Genomic DNA, 18979 nt, shown 5'->3' on the forward strand with positions numbered 1-18979 from the left:
AGTCAAGGCCACCTTCATCAGAGCTGGGCGGCACACAGCCTCATTTGCTCTGCAATTTGCTCTGCAAAATTGATTACTGCTTCTTATGATGCCATTCTTCCTCATACTCTGACAGAGAGTTCCCAGTGAGCATCACTGGTCTTAGAAGGTTCTGGCTCTTACCAGTGCTAAGATAATTAACAGATTTCTCAGAAATCAGCTTACCTGGGCACACTGGGCCTTCTAGAGTATAGGAATTTCTTTGCAGAGTCAACATTATGGGGATGAGATCTGTTGTCACTATTGGCAGAAGGGGTTACTAACTGGTGAAGACAGCAGCAGAGAGTGCTAGGATCCCATTTTCCACTTCCTCTGGATCTCAGCCTAAATGTCAGATTACTCAGTCTCCTCTTTTGTATATGCCTGAGGCCTTGACAATGGACACCTACCCTGATTTCCATGTGGAAATTTGTTAATCCAAAGAATGCCAAACTGTCTGGTCAAAATAATCATATGGGATACTTTAAAAATTGTAGATGCCTGGGCTGATACTGAATATTTTGATTCTGCAGAATTCAGGTACAGTTCCCCGGTTTTGGAAATCTAGGATCTAGTATATCCTATGAGAATCTCATTTTGTGTTCCTGAATGAAAATGTATCCAACTAGAGAGAGCAGGTATTTGAGAACAACATGTCTGCTATTTCTTGCTACCAAGAAATGATGAGAAAGCTTTATGTGTATTTTATCCATATCTGTAAGAAAAGTTTTAAGTGGTTCTCTACATTTTATTGCTAAGAGAGAGTCCCTTTAATTTGTATAAATTGACAGATTGCCATCTGCATATAGGAAATATGAATGTCAAGAATATTTGCTGATTTTAAAAATATTTAAAACTCAATTTTCTTTTAAAAAAAGTTGCATATGGGGAAGATGGTTTCTTGGCTATGTGGGGCTTGGATTTTCAACCATTTGTCTTGTTTGCATGCCCTAGTCTGGGTAACCAACCATCCCAGCTTTCTGGGTTTTAGCACTGAAAGCCCTGCAGTGTCCCATGAAACCTCTCAGTTTGGGGAAAACTAGGAGAGCTGGTCACTGTAGCCACACCCCATAATCAGGATACTTGCCATCTCCATTCCCAAGACCATTTCAGATTCTCCACATTAAGGTTTTTTGTGCAGGCCTAGGAATCCCTCTTCTCTAGTTATTCACTTCCAAATCCCAAACTTTTGTTGCTCTTGCTTTTCTATTTCTCTTTTTCTATATGGAATTTTATTTTTATGAAAACCTGTAGTCATTGTTTTAGAAGGTTTTTGGGAAAAGATGGAGATAACCAGATTGTATGTAAGGTACTATATATATCTATACCTGTATCTATATCTATATGTATCTATATGTATATATATATGTTTATGTTTATATATGGAAACCTTTTAATGATTTCTGACCTTGAAATAATGATATTGTGACTTAAAAACTGTTATTATTGAAATATAATTAAATGTATCATTGTATAAATTTAAGATATATAACATGTTGATTTGATACATTTATGTATTGTGATATGATTACCACTGTGGAGTTAGCTGACAACTTTATCAGGTTATACAATTGCCGTTTCTTTTATGTGATGGTAACAATGAAGATCTAGTCTCTTAGCAACCTTGAAGTTATGTTACAGTATTGGTGTTTATAATAATATTGTGGGCTTTGGTGATTTACCAAATTTAATATAAGAAATTAGGATGAATTTCACTTAAAACCAACTCCAAGGCCACATAAGAGGAGAGTTTCCCCATCATTCGAGTTCCTGGAGCTTCCTTTCTCATGCTTTTCATACCATGTATTACTTGAATTCTGCCCCCTTATTAGTGCAGACATGAAACTCAGGTCTCTCCCAGTTTCTACAAAAGCTCATTCATACCCAAGAGTTTCATGAGTTTAGGAATTCTCTACAAGTTCCTGGGCAGCCGCAATGTCACAGGAGAGGTCATGTCACAGGGCATATGGCCATTGGCCACATACCCCTCCCTGCAGCCTTTTAGACCACAGAACACTTCTGTCTGTGCTTGGGTCTCAGCTTCTGTCCTGAGAGGCATTTTGATGAGTGTATTGGTTCCATGTCATAATATTTTAAGTGAAAGAGTAACATGTTTATCTCAGCAATTATGCAGCTCCACAGAGTGGAAGTGTTGGGTGTCAAACCTCATGCCCTCTAAAGTTAGGAAATGAGAGGAAGCAAATTTCATAAAATTGGCCATTCCCATTTTCAGAGAGTAGTGCCAATGTGAGTTGGAGAAGAAAGTGAATGGGTTTGATCAAGGATATAACACATGCCAACAATTTTACTTTGATGATCTTACTATAATTCCTCTTTCATAGGTGAGGAAATTATAGCTTAGCATACTTAAAAAAATAACAAAAAATTTAAAATCGGGACCAAGTTTATGCAAGTAGCAAAATCTGGGATTCCTTCTCAGGCAGCCTGACCACAGAGTATGTGCTCTTTACCCATATTCACATCACATGAAGACTATAGTTTTCTTTTCACAGATGCATCTGCATGCACATAATTTCAGAACTGCTAGAAAAGAAGTGGAATCGTGTTTTCTAACCTTCCTTCATGCTGTGATTTATAAGGCATGAATTGCTAGTAGCCGGGCTCATCAGGACTGCACTAATGACTGTCTGGCTTCAGCATCCGTGAGGATGTGCAGGAGCCGCTGGGACCAGGGCTGTGCTTCTTTGCAACTGTCAGGATTGCATCATAAGACTCTGGAGAGCTCTCCCACTCCTGTGGTTCTCTCTTCCCAGAAAACCTTGCTCACATTCTTCTATGGCCTGGGCATCTCCTTTACTGGGCTGCTATCTGGCCTCTGTACAGGCTCTCTTTCCCTCTGGGAACCCTCTGTAACTACACCAGGATTGAGATAGAGAATGGGCTGGAGAACGCTGGTCTTTGATACTAGTAGGAATAGTTTTTACATGCTTTGATAAACTTCATTTTTCTTGACACTGTAGCAATACATACCTAGACTTCCTAGAAGATTCAAAAACCATTATAATTAATTTAAAAATATATCAAATTGAAGTCATGCCTTTGTTCAACAAAGGAATGTATTTTTTTAGAAGCAAAGAGAAGTGTCCTTACCTCTTCGAATATTCTCCTCTGTGGTAGAAATTGGAGTCTTGTTAGTTTGATGAAGAGAAGGGTGAACTAGCTGAACCCATATATCTGTAACTCTTGAAGAATACATTTGGTCCAGGTAATGAGGGCTCAGTATACAGACTGAGAGAAATCAAGATAACCTATTGGAAAACCAGGACCTCCTACTTAAATTTCCTCTCAAATACACTTAGTTTCCCCAAAATGGGGATAATGACTTTGGGTTCTTCTCTGGTAGCTAAGGAGCTTGGAAGTTGTCACTGAAATCCTCACATGAGGAAAAATAAAGTTGGGGCTTCGGTGGCTCAGTGAGTTAAGTGTCTGACTTCAGGTCAGGTCATGTGTGCTGACAGCTCAGAGCCTGGAGCCTGCTTCACATTATTTGTCTCCTTCTCTCTCTGCCCCCTCCCCCTCTTGGGCTATCTCTCTCTCTCTCGAAAATAAATAACATTAAAAAACTAAAAAAAAAAAAAAAAAGTAAAACTTACCAACTCTTAGATTCACCAGAGAATTGAAGTCACGGAGAAAAATGCTCCCCTTAGATTGGAGGGACAGATAACCTGATAAAGGGAATCACAAATTCCTGGAACAGAAACCTTCATGGGAACCAGTACTGAGGTAGGAAAACATGAGCTGTAATTGGTGGATTGCTGGTGCCTCACTGTGGACAAATCCAAGAGATAAAACCTCTAGTGGGTGCAGTTTGGTGGGGCCAGTGGGGGGCACACTTTTGTGAATTTTGCCTTCAGAACCCCTGTCAAGTTCTCACAGTGAGGATTAGAGAAAATCCCCTCATGCTTCTGGCAAGGGAGAAAAGAAGCCCTTTTTAAATACACACAGTTTCTCTAATATGGGGGTACTAATAGTGAAATCCTGGGGGAGTAACAGGATTAGGTGTGATAATATATATAGAGCATATAGTACAGTGCCTGTAAGGGCTGTTACTGCAATCGTTTTACCATCTTTCCGTACATAAGCTGAAAGTTATACTCTTCTACTAGAGAAGCTGTGCAGGAGATAGAGATTCAGAAATGGGCTAAAAGGAGTGTTGTGAAATTTAGCCTAAGCAGTACCTTTAAAATACACAGTGATTTGCATCTTGGAAGCATTACTATCATTTGGCATACCATCATACACATTCTCCCTTGAGTCCCGTGAAAGAGTAATTCACTCCCTGCTGACAAAGAAAAGAGACCAAGGCAGTTTCTGAATGCCGCCCTACTTTTCCAGGCCTTTCCCTCAGAGCCGGGGTTAGTGTTGGAATTATCCAGTGCCTTGGCTGCTTCCAGTTTCCTGGACAGCATCTTCTCAGCTAAGTGGTGCTGTGTCCACAGTGGCATGAGCAGTGTTTTATTGCTTCTCACCTGGCTCATTCCAGAACAAACAGCAGCAGACACACACATGGAGAAATTGCTGGCCAGAGACTGCCTAGAACATCACACTTCTGGTCCATTCAGAGAGAGACGGGAAGGCGACAAAGTGCCCAGACCGGGACCTTCCCCAGGAGAAACCACCTGGGGACCAGATGACGGACATTTGGGAATCTTAACTTTTCATATTTTCCTTATTGGTTTTCAAGTTTTAGTCTTGACTTTAGGGCTCTCAGGAATAGCTCTTCTTCTTATTTTTCTTTTTTTGCCAGGTAGCAGTGATTGAGATTTGAAACTACTTTGTGCATTTGTGCCCTTAAATACATCTGCCTCATCCTTGCTTTTATCCTTCCAGTTTCAGAGAACTACATGTCCTTTTCTGTATAATTTATCCTCCTTCATCTTCCCACTGCCCCTCAGGCTGTTATCAGTAGTAGTAGTGGGAACACAGTAAATTTAAAATGACTTGTTTTTGTGTTTCTCATGAGATCCACAAAGTGGCTTAGTACAATTTAGATTCTTAAGTGCCCGGGGGACTCCCTGAAAATAATTTGCTTTTCCCCTTTATTTTGAAAAACAAATGTCAAAAACGCTGAAGTGGGCTGTGATTGCACATGTTAGTCAGAGGTAATCTGTTTGGTCCCTAGTCAGTAGGACTTCTGGGGGAGCTAGAAGTGAAATGAAAACTGACACATCAATGAAATCCATGATCTGTTCACCTGCAGTTGAACCAAGGCATACCTAGGAGGGCAACACTGGTTTCTCAAGACACCAACTCCCAGAGGTTAAGGATTTGCTTTAAATTTGCCAAATTCCTTGACATATTGTAGAAATCTCATCTACAGATTCATGTATATTTAACAGGGTAAAAAGTTTATTGTTGTTTGTCTACAAACTGATTAGCATTTTGATCAGAGCCTTAAATGAATAAATCAAATGCATACTGATCAGACTTAGGAATGAAATAAATCTGGAAGGGATAAGTAATATGTTTGATGAAAGGACATAAAAATTATCAGAATTGAATTGCAAATTACAGTGAACAAGAGGAAATGTAATAGGGTACATATAAAGGTTAACATTTCCATTAAAAAAAATCAATTGCCCAAGTATAGGATAGGGATAAGGATAGGGATAGGGGAGACCTATGTTTATTACAGTTAATGTGAAAAAAGACCTGAGCATTTGAGAAGAGTTTATTAAGTCAATTGTGATGAAATATAATAGTCTCATTTTACTCTGCACTACTGTATCTGGAATATTGTGAGCAATTTTGGGGGCCACACATGGGACGTTGACATCTGAAGAGATGTCAGTTTAATCTAGCAGGATGTATGGGATTTTTTTGGACATGTCTTGTGAGGGGAAAGGAGTAAAGGGATCATCCAAGGAAAAGCTTGTGGAGCTGTGATTTGTTCCTTCAGTCACGTGAAGTTCTTTCAGATGGGAGAAGAGTCAACTCTTGATTTATAAGGCAAAATTTAGGGATGCCTGGGTGGTTCAGTTGGTTAAGCATCTGACTTCTGATTTTGGGTGAGGTCATGATCTCACTGTCTTGAAATTGAGCCCCACATGGACTCCACTGTTTGCATGGAGCATGCTTAAGATTCTCTCTCTCCCTTCCTTTGTCCCTCCCCTCTCTGCTGTGTTTGCACATGCACGTATGCATGCATCCTCTCTATCTCTGTCTCTCAAATGCATACATACATACATACATACATACATACATACGGCAGAATCTAGACCACATAAGAAAAAGCTATAGGGAAGTAGATTTTGACTTAAATCTAAGAAAGAAATTTATAACGATTGCAGTTGTTCTGCAATGAAATATAGTGCTTCATAACCTCCTAAACTTTTTGTCACTCTGTGTGAAGGGCCAGGCTAGAATACTAACCTGAGATGCTCACATGCCAGCAGAAGGGACTCTTGGAATGAGTGGAAAGTTGGACTACCTCAAAGATTCTTTCCACTCGGTGATTGTTTTTTAATTAATTCAAGATGAATGCAATTTATTTTTTTAAATTTTTTTTTCAACGTTTATTTATTTTTGGGATAGAGAGAGACAGAGCATGAACGGGGAGGGGCAGAGAGAAAGGGAGACACAGAATCGGAAACAGGCTCCAGGCTCCGAGCCATCAGCCCAGAGCCCGACGCGGGGCTCGAACTCACGGACCGCGAGATCGTGACCTGGCTGAAGTCGGACGCTTAACCGACTGCGCCACCCAGGCGCCCCAAGATGAATGCAATTTAAAGAGTTCTCTTTTATATCTCTTATGAAATCTGATTTACTTTCTGGAAAGTTACTTCACGTGTACTGATGTTTTCAAATTACAGCTCTATTTTCCCATGAAAACTATGAAAATGTTCACATGACAGTATTTAGAAGTGTCAATAAGTTGACATAGTGACTACGAGTGCCTTTGACACTTATATGGTGTCAAACCACTTCATATCTGTTCTCAGCAAGATTAGGGAAATTTCTTTGTTAATCTTCTGGGCCAGGATTTGCTTCATTATTCTGAGGCTTAATGTAAGACCTATACATTCCCAATGCACATATTTTTGGCTCTTTGTGAATCTTATTGGGGATATAAGTCAGGAAATAGTAAAAAAAAAATACCTTCAAGAATAGTGTGTTAGGAAACTCTTCTAATTAGTCCTTTAGAGGCTCTGGATACACCTACCTGTTTACCAGCTTTCTCCTCCTGCATCATAGACACCCTCTGTGTTCCCACCACCTTCTTTGCTGCTGACCCCACAAGGTATATCAGCTCTTGAAATTGAACCTCTTCATTTTCTCTTATCAGAGAAAGCCCCAGGATGGTTTTCTCCATCTAAATCTCTATAATTACATTTTAAAAGGCTGATGTTGATAATGTTGATATTTCTGCAGGCTTTGGAATAGGACTTGGGATTGATAGCAGCTTTCTTTGTCACATTTTTCTGTAAGGCATCCTAGAGACACACAGGACTCAGTTGGATACCCCCTTCAAGTGATAGATTACACTATATGGTAGGCTAGCAGGCTGAGTATGGGCAGCTCTAGGAAAGTTGTAGTGTCCGTTTTCTGACTGTGGCATAACTGAACATTTTTCTCCAAGAACCCAGCATCTGGACTTCTTCATATAAAAGATGGCAGAAAGATCTTCTTAACAAAGGCCATTTGCAGGCTTGGCTAACCTCAGCATTTCCATAAGAGGGGGAGGGTTAGTATTAATTGGTGAAAGGACAATGTCTGCAGGAATGGGGGTGCCACACGGAACAGTTTCCTGACTTCAGAAGTCATCAGAGGAAGACACCATTGTTCAAACTTATAGTCCAGAGTTATGATCCTATTTTTGTTCTTGTCTCGCTGCTTGTGTTGGTGGAGGTTTACATTAGCATGTAGACCGCTGGGCCAGAAAGGAAAATCATGATATCTGCCTGTTTTAGTGGCCCAGTTTTGCATATTGGCAAACACTCATTACAGGTTGTAATTATTGAAGACATTGGTGTGGTTGCATGGACTTAAAAAGACAAATGCTGAAGCTTATATTTAATAAGAAAGTGTGAAGTGCCATCAAAATTTTTACTGCCCTTAAATTTAATAATATATACAGATTTTCTTTTTGTCCTTATTCTTATACATATAATTGTGTTCTATTACTGTCACTAAATATCAGTAGAAAGAGAATATGTTATCTCACCATCTCCTTTTTTCCCTTTTCCCTTAATTGTTTATAAACACATGAATGTGATTTCAACAACTAATGTTGTCTTAGATGAGGGTGAGCACTCTTTATTGTTTCAAGCATTCTCCTATCTTCCTAGGCTTCTCTCTTTGCCACCTTCCCCAAGAGACAGATTATTATTGATCAGATTTTGTTGGAAATGAGAAAAGCCTGTCTGTCTAGCCTAGCACCATCCAATAGAATTTTTGCAGTTATGCCAATGCTCTATATCTGTGCTGTCCAATACTATAGCTACTGGCCACCCGTGACTGTTGTGCATTTGAAATGTGGGTAGTGTGACTCAGGAACTGAATTTTAAATTTTATTTGATTTTAATTAATTTAAATATAAATAGGTATTTGTGCTTAGTGGCTACCATATTGGGGTATATTGGACAGCACAGCGATTGCCAAAGAATTCAAAGCACCAGAAAATGTAAGGAAGTACACTAATCAGTGAGGTTTACCGTTCTAAACACTCCTTTTCTGTATTGAGCCAAATGGTGTTTAGAAGTCATGCAGCATCTGCTTTGATGGCTGTTTAGATGGTCCTCAAAAAAGTGAGAAAAAATCCACATCCGTGTAAAGCGTTTATAATTAATCATAAAGATCGTTGTCTATGCTATACTAGGTGCTTCACATATCTGCTTTCCAGATATAGCATCTATTATTTCACAAGTGTTCCAAGTTAGATGATAATTATTTCCATGTCAAGTAAGAGAAAGAACCGAGGCACACCGTTTTAAAATAATAAACCAACTCAAAGTCACACAGCCAGGAAATGGTACAGCCAAGGTATGAACCCAGCTGGGATTCTTCATTGATGCATTTCATAATTAAATATTTCCTACATTGTCTTTTAGAGCACGTGTGCATATTTCCCTAGTCATCATTGAGAAACAAGGTAGAGTTTAATAATATGAGCCCTGTCGCTATATTACCTGACTTGAATGGTCTTCTGACACTCATACCTGTGTGAATTTGAGCACATTACCTGATCATAGCTCTGAGTGTCATTTTTCTCATTTTCATATGAATCTACTTCGTTGGGTTGTTGTGAGGTTTCAGTAAATTTCTCACACAGTGCTTGAACCATAAACACTTGCCATTGTCATTTTTTAAATATTTACTTTTGAGAGAGAGAGACAGAGCACAAGCAGGGGAGGGGCAGAGAGAGAGGGAGATGCAGAATCCAAAGTAGGCTCCAGGCTTTGAGCTGTCAGCACAGAGCCTGATGCGGGGCTTGAACCCACAAACCATGATGTGAGATTGTGGCCTGACCCGAAGTCAGACGCTTAACCGACTGAGCCACCCAGACACCCCTTGCTATCTCCATTTTTAATTTGAAAGGGACTACCATTTATTTTAGGATGTTGACTTAATGTGATGTTAATAGATGAAATAGATACATGCTTTGGGTGCACTTTCTTAGGAAATAAGAGAGACTCTAATAATTCAGATAATTCAGTAAGAAACACCCTGCTGTTCAGCCACTTTGGTGTGTCCATCACTGGGATTATAAAGTTGCAGAGCCCACATACTCTGGCCGGTTCCTCATATCTTTGCTTTTCATGTAACCCTCATAGATGTCTCCTTTGGTGTCTTTGATTGGTTCTGAATGCTGAGCAGTGACAAACACCAACACAGCTGGAAAGCGCTGTAAGATTTGCTGTTCTGTCTTACAGCAGGGAATTATTGCCATGGATACCAGCATCAGAGGAAAACTGGGAAGCATTCTCATCTGGTCTCCTGAGTGGTCTGACATCTGTTTCTGGCAAGGCCAATAATAAGTGTGCTGCTAGCTTCATATCAAACGGAAGACTGATCCTCATTTTTTTTTTTTAATCACAGATGGCCTCTTCCCAAGATGCCAGGTATGGCCAGAAAGACTCCTCTGATCAGAACTTTGACTACATGTTCAAATTGCTCATCATTGGCAATAGCAGTGTGGGGAAAACATCTTTCCTGTTCCGTTATGCGGATGACTCCTTTACATCTGCATTCGTCAGCACAGTTGGGATCGATTTCAAAGTAAAAACTGTATTCAAAAATGAAAAGAGAATCAAGCTTCAGATTTGGGTAAGTGACTTTGAAATGACAATGTTCTTCAGTCTATGACATTGAACCTAGATATATGAAAGAGAGACACTTTCTGCCTTGTTCTGTCCCCATGGGTCCACAGGCTCCATTTCTAGATTCTTTGCTTGGAAAATTCTGTTTCAAAGACAGTAGAGTGACACCTCTTTAAGGTATGGAGACTAAACTATGCCTTATTGTGAAGTGTTGCTTCTTAGAGTCTTCAGAAGAAAGAAAATCCAAATATATGTTGTGTTGGTGGTTGAAGGAACACTCAATGAGAAGCTAGACTCTGCCTTTCATGATCTGTATGACCCTGAACAAGCCTGTGAATCCCTCTATGCCACTTTGTAATCCACAAAGTTGGCAAAGTCAATCTAGCCTTTTAGATCATAGGGAGCATCTTGTCCTGGGCATTGTAAAGAAAAGGTCAATGACCAAATGTAGAGAAAACTTAAGTTTGGTACCTTTATAAAGCCCCACATAAAACTTTGAACATGGTCTATTTACCTTTTACAGACTTTCTTTTCTCAGCTCTAAGAGTTATGTTTATTCACACAAGCAAAACAAAACAAATGAAATAAAATATTTACTTTAAACAGGGTTTTCCTCTAAGCGGAAGTTTTCCCACTAACTTTTGAGACCATTTGACTAGCTTTTTGCCTCTTCCCACCCCTGCAGAAGATCAAAGTTTGTTTAAATCTTTGGGATAAAATTAGGACAATAGCAAGTGAGAAGCAGAAGAAAAATGTATATGGGTAACAGGTTTAAGGTAATATAAGAATGAAATAAAACTTAATGACACCAAAAGAGATTTGTGGAGTAAGCATTTTATGTATATCATGGAATATATGGGTACAATGGTGTGGAGCATTTCTGCAGTGTTTTGGCCCCTTTTCCCTGTTTATTTGTGCCTCTGCCACTCAAATTAACTTGAGCTATAAACAGGTATTTCCTCCCAAGAGATGTTTCCCACCTTCCTCTGAGATAATTCTGATATCTACTACCATTTTGCACTGGCCTCAGGGGTAATCTGTAGGACTGATGATAAATCTCCCTCCTCAAATATGGAGAACTGGAAGAAAGATAAATCCCAGAGTGTAAAATATAAACCTTTTTTTTAAAAATAAATACCACTTTATTAAAATATCGGTATAAACCGAGTGACCTTTAAGTATCTTAAAGTTCTTAGGTGTAACTTTAAAGATGTAGGTATGCACACAGACAGGTATCCTTTTGGGCAGCTTACTATTTTATTTATTATAATTCAGGAGTCATCCAAGTCTAAACAGAACTGGTGTAAGAGCTTGGAAAAGTTGTCGGAGGACCTTTCACTACTCTTCCAGTCCTCAAAGCCCTTTTTGTTGGGAGGGTACCTCTTTGGAACTTAAATATACAGCCCTGTCTATGGAGATAGAAAGAGCTATGTTCATTGCTTCACATTTGGGTCCTGGTTCATTCTCTTCCTTTTGAGCTTTAAGCAACCAACTGTCATATCACTGTGACTCTCATGTTCAGGCTTAAGAAAGGTCCCTCAACTCTGAAGAGATTTGGTGAATTGAAAGTTAAATTAATTTTGTAACCACACATCTCTCAACTCGCTGACCATGTTTTTTTCTGCTGCTAAAATAACAGTCCTTCCTTTGGCTGACAGCTCCTAGTTTCTCCTTATACCTTACAGATGCTTAAAGATGGCTGTCATGATCATTTAGGTAAAACGCCAACTTCGTGTGTTAAGTCAATCTAATAATCTCTAGTAACTTCTCAATCTAGGTTTTTGACAGAAATGATTTGTAGAGGTACATAATTATCTGTTTTTAATGTAAAAAAGATGTATTTCCAATAACATAAATTATTTTGAGAATTATAAAGTATTTCGTACTTAAAAATATTTTCTTCAAAGTACACAATGCTACTATGATGCCAGAGCTGATTCATTGACTTTTCTTGGGGGTTGAAATTAAGTTACTTCTGTATAGGTCTTACATTTGGATGAAAGTTGTTCTCCGAGCTAACTTAAGCCTCAGATCTTTGAGCTGCCTCAAAGATCTCCTCATACTTCTCACTTCCCATAACTTCACTCACAAAGGTCTCGCAAAGGGGAGCCTGGGTGGCTCAGTCGGTTGGCCATCTGACTTCAGCTCAGGTCATGATGTCCTTGTTTGTGAGTTGAAGCCCCAAATCAGGCTTCTTGCTGTCAGCGCAGCAGAGCCTGCTTCAGATCCTCTGCTCCCCCTCTTTCTCTGCCACTCTCTCTCTCTCTCTCTCTCAAAAATAAATAAACATTAAAACAACAACAAAAAAGCTCTCACATATAACTCTCTTTAAATTTGTATCAAATCTTCTGTAATCTACCATTTTCCCCAAACCTCCAACTCTCTTCACAGCCCAGTCCAGCCCAGGACTTCATTGCAGGGCTTCCATTCTCCCATTCTGTGGATACATATACACTCCGTCACGGGTTAGCAACTCAGGAATCCTTCCCCTTGCCCTCTCCTTAGTCACAACTGTGGTTTGGTGGCCACTGTTATCTTTGCAACTAAAGTAGTCTCTTCTCTTCCTCTTTAGGGAAATTAGGAGCTCTTAATGCACCTGTGATTTCACGGGTGTGAAAATGGGTTTTACACTACTGTATACCAACTGGTCTACTAGACTGTGAAACATTCCAAAGAAGTACTATAAAAAGATTTTGTGCTCATTGAACTTATAGTATAATTGGAAAAAGAAATTAGCATGGAGTAGTTATATACTCTTACAAGCAAACACCTACTGCATAAGCATTGTATATAGCTAGCATTTATTGAACACACACCATATGCCAGGCATTATCTATGCTTTACCTCTAATTCCTGAAACAATTCAACTTTGCATTTCTTCTTCTTCTTATTTTACTTGAGAAATTTGAAGATAGGGCAAGTTTAGTAGCTTGCCAAGATCATATGTAATGAATTACTGATTCCAGGACACGTCTATCAGAGCCTAATGCTTGGGCTTCTATTCCCTTTACCAAACTGACAAAATTATGAAGTTTTCTTGAATATGGTGATGTTTTTCTGGAGATGGCAATTTTAAATGATGTATCCTGGGATGTCAAAGAAAATTTTGAAAAAGTTTGGCCATTTCAGTGAATTGAGGCATGCAGAGGAGGATAGGGTAAAGAGAAATAGGGTGGTGTGCCTAAAAATAGGTATACCTATAGTAATTCTAGGGATCCTTGCTTGATGCTATCATGTAAGTATAGCATAGTTGTTATTTAACAATTCTAAATAACATAGTTGTTATTAGTTGTTATATAACAACTTTAATAAATCATTTTTGGGGGAATATATTTGGCACTTACAGTTTTTCATCTCCTAGTATTTAATAGCCAATTAACTACTTTTCCCAGCTTATAATATTTTTCTGTACTTACATTAATTTGTAACCAATTCATTAGGGTGTCCACAATCATCTTACTGACAACACTTCTGAAACCAAATGTGTGGGTTTTCTAGACCAGTTAATGCTTCAACTCTCTGTGGATGCCACCTGGCTGCAAACAATTTAATTCATTTCTGATGTTTACTACCTGGAATTACCTGGACCCCAGATGTAAAGGGCTCAGTTCTGCAAGACTGCTGTCCCTTACTTCAGACACCCATCACAAGTCTGTTGTTTTTCTGATATACAGGCTCCAAATTGGGGGGGGGTTCCCATTACACCACCCCTCAGAGTTGATAATTTGTTAGGATAGCTTATAGAACTCAGGAAGACAGTTTACTTACTATTATGTGTTTATTATAAGGATAGAACTGAGTAACATCTAAACAGAAGAGAAAAGTAGGACAGTTTCAGGGCAGGAGGATAGGTACAGTTTCCATGCCTTCTCTGGGCATGTCATACTCCTAGACCGTTGATGTATTCACCAACCCAGAAGCTCTCTGAACCTCATCCTTTAGGATACTTATGGAGCTTCCATTACACAGGCATGATTGTCATGATTAATTAAATCATTGGCAGTTGGTGATTAACTCAGCCTGCAGCACCTTTCCCCTCCGAGCGGTCAGGGGGGTAGGGCTGAAAGTTCCATATCTTTACCTGGACAGGCTGAGGATGTTGATATGATTCTGATTACTTTATTAGTTTTAAACTGTCCATTAAGAGGACTGTTTCCAGGTTAGGAAACCAAGGTGTTTAGAGAAGATAAATATTTGGCCTTACCTTACAATTAGTACCAGAGCAGGTCTCCTGCTAGTTGAGCCAGTCTGATTGCTACTACACCAAGTTCATTCTCAAGGTAAATGCTGTGTTATGATCGCTCTGATAAGTTTACTTGATTGCCGGTGGAATCCACCAGGCTCAGGGACATCCAACTTGAGGCCAGATTTCAAGTATTTCTAAAATATCAGGAGGAAGTGCCTGTCTGGGAAGACTCCCCCGTTCCTCTTTGATGGTGTGCTTTTTGCATGTGTTGCATCCGGAGTTTCTGAGTCCACAAATTGGATTACTTAAGTGGATTTTTAACAATTCACATGCAAATAAAGCATTTTAACAGCTACTAGAAACCACTGACATTTCTTCATGGACATGTTACACCTCCTTTCTGTGGAAGTTCATTACTGCCTTGGAATAAACTTGTTTAGAGAAATGTTCATTTGTACTTATTTACCAACTTTGTATTCCATTAGTATATTTGTGAATCCCTTTATCCTTCACTGAATTTATATTTCTTACTGCATTTTCATTTTATTATCATTTTTATGCTTCTCAAATCAAAAATTTTCAAAATTTTAGAGATTCCAAGTATTTGGTCTGGTTCTTTAATTTTTTATGTGTCGGTTTAATGCTATTATGAATATATTGGGGGAAAATATAGTGTGGTTGTCACTTTAATGAAAAATATTTCACAGCTGGGATCTATATTATTTTGCTTCTCATTTTAAAAATAGTTTAGCTTTGAGAAAAGCTGTGTAAAGTGGATGCCTTCCCAATGAGAAGACTGAAAAAAATAGCATCAATTACGAAGAATATCACCTATATTTATTTTTAGTATCTAGATTACTAGGATGAGAGCATTGAGGCTTATAGCAATTTGCAAAGCAGAATGTGCTGACAATTATTGCAATTAGACTGTGTAGATAGCCAGACTTGACAGTGTGATTCTCCTGAATAAATAGCAACTTCCTTTGCTTGAAGAAAGCACCTGGATATCCTTTTTCAGTTGGGTCTGCATTTTTTAAGTCCTAAAATCAGGGTTGACTCCAACTAATGGAAGACTTAACTTGAAAAAGCCATAGCCTAATTGGGTAATATAGGTTTTACATGGACAGGAGCCAGGTAGGCAGAAGGCAGAGGGCATTACTGTTTTCATTGCTCTTTGTCACTCCTTGTGCCTTTCTCCTTCCCTTTTCTCTCTTTCCCCTTCTTCCTCCCTTCATTTCTGAAGCTCTGGCCAGGCTGAGTTAATTGGAAACTGATTCTCAGCATGTTCAGAGTCCAGGGCTGCCACACACAGATGCACGTTGTATACTGTGCAAGGGCACCCACCAAAGGGTCAAGTGGAGCCCTTCTCCACTTACTGAGCCTTGTGCTCTTCCTAAGGGGCACCTTTTCCTTTTCTCAAAGGTTCCATCTGTTCGTCAAGTATGTGCTGCTGGACTACATGCATCTAAAGGGGATTCTGATCCCCGTATTGTAACCAAGTCTTCAGGTAGGAACTAGTCAGAATCTAATGCAAGAGATGGACTAGTAAACCCAGAGAGGGACCTAAGTCTTGCTTCCCTGGGGGAGGCATGGAGGAAGACAGTGTTTGAAAATACAAGTTTTATTATTATTGAAGTATGGCCAGGCCAACAGATCAGGAGACAACTGCCATTAACAACAAACAGAAGATAGTTTTTTATACTCATGGTTTCCAGGAGAAGGACGCATGGGCTAGAGGAGGGAGGCACAAGGGGAATGAGGTGAATCACCAGGGTGCATTAGGAGGTTGTTAGGGGTGTGTGATAAGAGCCTCTGTTGTGGTTTCTGTGGAATGACTGGGCACAGCAGATTTAGGATTGCTAGTTTGAATAATTTCAGCAGACCCTATGTCTGTCTGCTCAGGGGACATAGAGACACTGGTTATCTGGCTCAGGAGTGATTAAGGGAGGTGGATAGTGGCTCAAAGTGTTAGAGCCCAGTAAGAGAGGTGGTTGATGGTATGAGCTCTGGATTCATTCCTTTGCATCAGAAGAGTGAGCTGGCAAGTTGTTTAATATCTCTAGGAGTTGGCTAACTCTGAGAAGGGCAGTCCCTCCAGGGTCCACAAGGCCCTGGGTGTCAACACATGAGAATATAGAAAATGAAACACATGTTTAATAAAGAAGGCGGGTCTTGGAGCCCCAGGGTTGGCTTCTTTCATTTATTCTACTGAGTCAAATTCTTGTGATTTCAAATACTCTTACCATAGGCTCAGTGCATTTCCCGGTCTGAGCATTTGGAGACCTAGAAAATTGGATCCGGAAACGATCTTTCACATTTTCTGGCTTAACTCCTCATTTGATGGTATGACTGATAATAGCATCATTTACTGAACCCAGTTTTACCCACAAAGGAAACACTTTATGCTTTGTGCATTTTAGAATTTATTTTTTCCCACGAGGGAAGGTGGTATTATTAGCCCTGTTTTATAGATGCAGAAACAGAGAATCAGAAAGATAAAGGAATTTTCTCAAGGTCATAGCTAGGATATATTAGAGGCGGCATACCTAGCACGGCACGGAGTCCAAAGCCCACGTGTACTTGATCACGTGATATAAATGAGGTCCAGGAAGGCCAAGTGATTTCTTTGAGCTCTTTAGGTTATTCAATCTAGAATCCTACATATGTTAATTCTTAGCAAATACTTTTGCACACTATATAATTACTCTATATTTTTTCCTATTTCTTGATTACCTATTCTAAGAAATTATTTATAGTTACAGAAAGAAATCACTTGTTTTGCTTTTAACTTACTATCCACCAGCATGAGTGGGTTGTGTATTATCTGTGTTTAAAACACATAGATATACACAGCAGGATGGATTGGAACACATTCAACTAGCTTCTTCCTGTACATTTCTGGAATGCCTGTTTTCACGGATGGGAACGTGCATATCAAGAAGGGGCAGAAAGAAGAGTCTGAGTAAAATGGAATTGGAAAATATTTCTACCTGTAATCTTTGCATTTGGTGCCTATTTAACCTAGTCACCCTACACATGTATTTCAGGATGGTGTTCATATTTTTTCATCTATTTATAAGGAACCACCCTTTTCTGCCCAGGTGAGTTCCTCAAGAGAACCACTGAAGCTGGTGGCAGCTGCCAAGACCATTGCTGGTACTGTCACCTGTATGCTCTTTTCCCCCTTCGTATGTGTTCTAACCTAGCATCTGCTATTTCCCTGAGAGACTGAGAAAGGTAATACTGGGTTTCACTCCTGAGAGGAAGCTGATGCTTGTGTGCTAAGTGTTAAGATGCATGAAAACGTTCACTCTGTCAGGCAGCTGAAGTCAGCAACTCCTGCAGTCCCACCATGTTTAAACCACTTTCTCAACATTGACAAAGTAGGGAAAATACTGAAGACTTTTGTTCCTGGCCCAGTGGAGATTACCAGCTATGTGGGAAGATAGGACAACAAACACAAGAAAGGGGCCTCCTGTGGATCATTGAGTGAGTGTCCCCAAGGGGCAGAGTGGCCCAACAGTAGGAGGGGGCACTTTTGAGTCTGACATTTTGGGAATCACGTGCTGATTCTGATCTCACTAGCTGTGACCTCAAGCCCTAACTTTTCTGAGCCTTTTCACAAATTTTATTCATTTGTGAATGAAAGAAAATACCTACCCCTTATCTGCTAGGTATTTGCCATAATAATTTTTTTTATAATTGTTCAATACTAGACACAGAGCTAACAGTAAATGTTAGTTTTCTTCTTTCTTAAAAATAGTGTACCAACCTTCAGACAAATAATTTAATTGGATCAAGTATATGCTGGGTGCTACTCTGTGGCAGGCACTGTGGTAGGTGCTGGGGGACGTAATGGTAAAGGATACACGGGGTCTGCCACAGGAGCCAACTGTCTGGTGGGGAGGTAGAGAGTGAAGAGAGAATTCCATCTGCTGTGATAAATGCTCTGGAGACATGAACACAGGTTACACAGGAAAGAAGCCTAACCCAGTCTTGGGGACTTTGGGAAGGTTTCTTGAGGGCGTCTACATCTGAGCCATAAACTGACAAATGAAATAGAATTATTTGCTCATTGATTCACTCATTAGTTTACTCAACCAACATTTATTGAGTTTTTACTCAATAAATGAGTAAGACACTGACTCTGTGAAGGAATTTGAGATTGAAAGTAAATGCTCAGAAAATCTGATGGTGATGGTGTTGTGGATAAATAATCAGCACTATAACAAATGAAAGATAGCAACAAGGGCAGGGAAGTTTGCTTTTGTTAAATGGTCAAGAAGGGTTTATATGAAGTAACTGGGCTGAGACCCAAAGGATGAGAAGGAGCTGAACATGGAAGAATAAGGATGAGTGTTCATGTTCCCTTCCTCTCTCTCCTCCCTGTGTCTCTCTCTCTCCCCTCCCCTCTTCCCCCCCCCCCACCCCACCCCCCATTTCAAAAGTTTCTGCTTTCTGGGTTTTTTTTCCACTATAGCTTCATATAGAGTGC

The 18979-nt window shown here is 39.7% G+C and overlaps 1 protein-coding gene across 2 annotated transcripts in view; it reads left to right on the plus strand.

Moving 5' to 3' along the window:
- Positions 1-18979, plus strand: part of RAB3C (RAB3C, member RAS oncogene family) — a 297846-nt gene that overhangs the window by 11691 nt on the left and 267176 nt on the right. For both annotated transcript variants that reach the window (XM_030321390.1, XM_030321383.1), the window contains exon 2: positions 10078-10305. In XM_030321390.1, the coding sequence (XP_030177250.1) occupies positions 10078-10305 (228 nt within the window). The remainder of the gene's footprint in view (positions 1-10077; positions 10306-18979) is intronic.

This window comes from Lynx canadensis, chromosome A1 (genome assembly GCF_007474595.2).
Source record: "Lynx canadensis isolate LIC74 chromosome A1, mLynCan4.pri.v2, whole genome shotgun sequence".
In the NCBI taxonomy this organism is placed as follows: Eukaryota; Metazoa; Chordata; class Mammalia; order Carnivora; family Felidae; genus Lynx; species Lynx canadensis.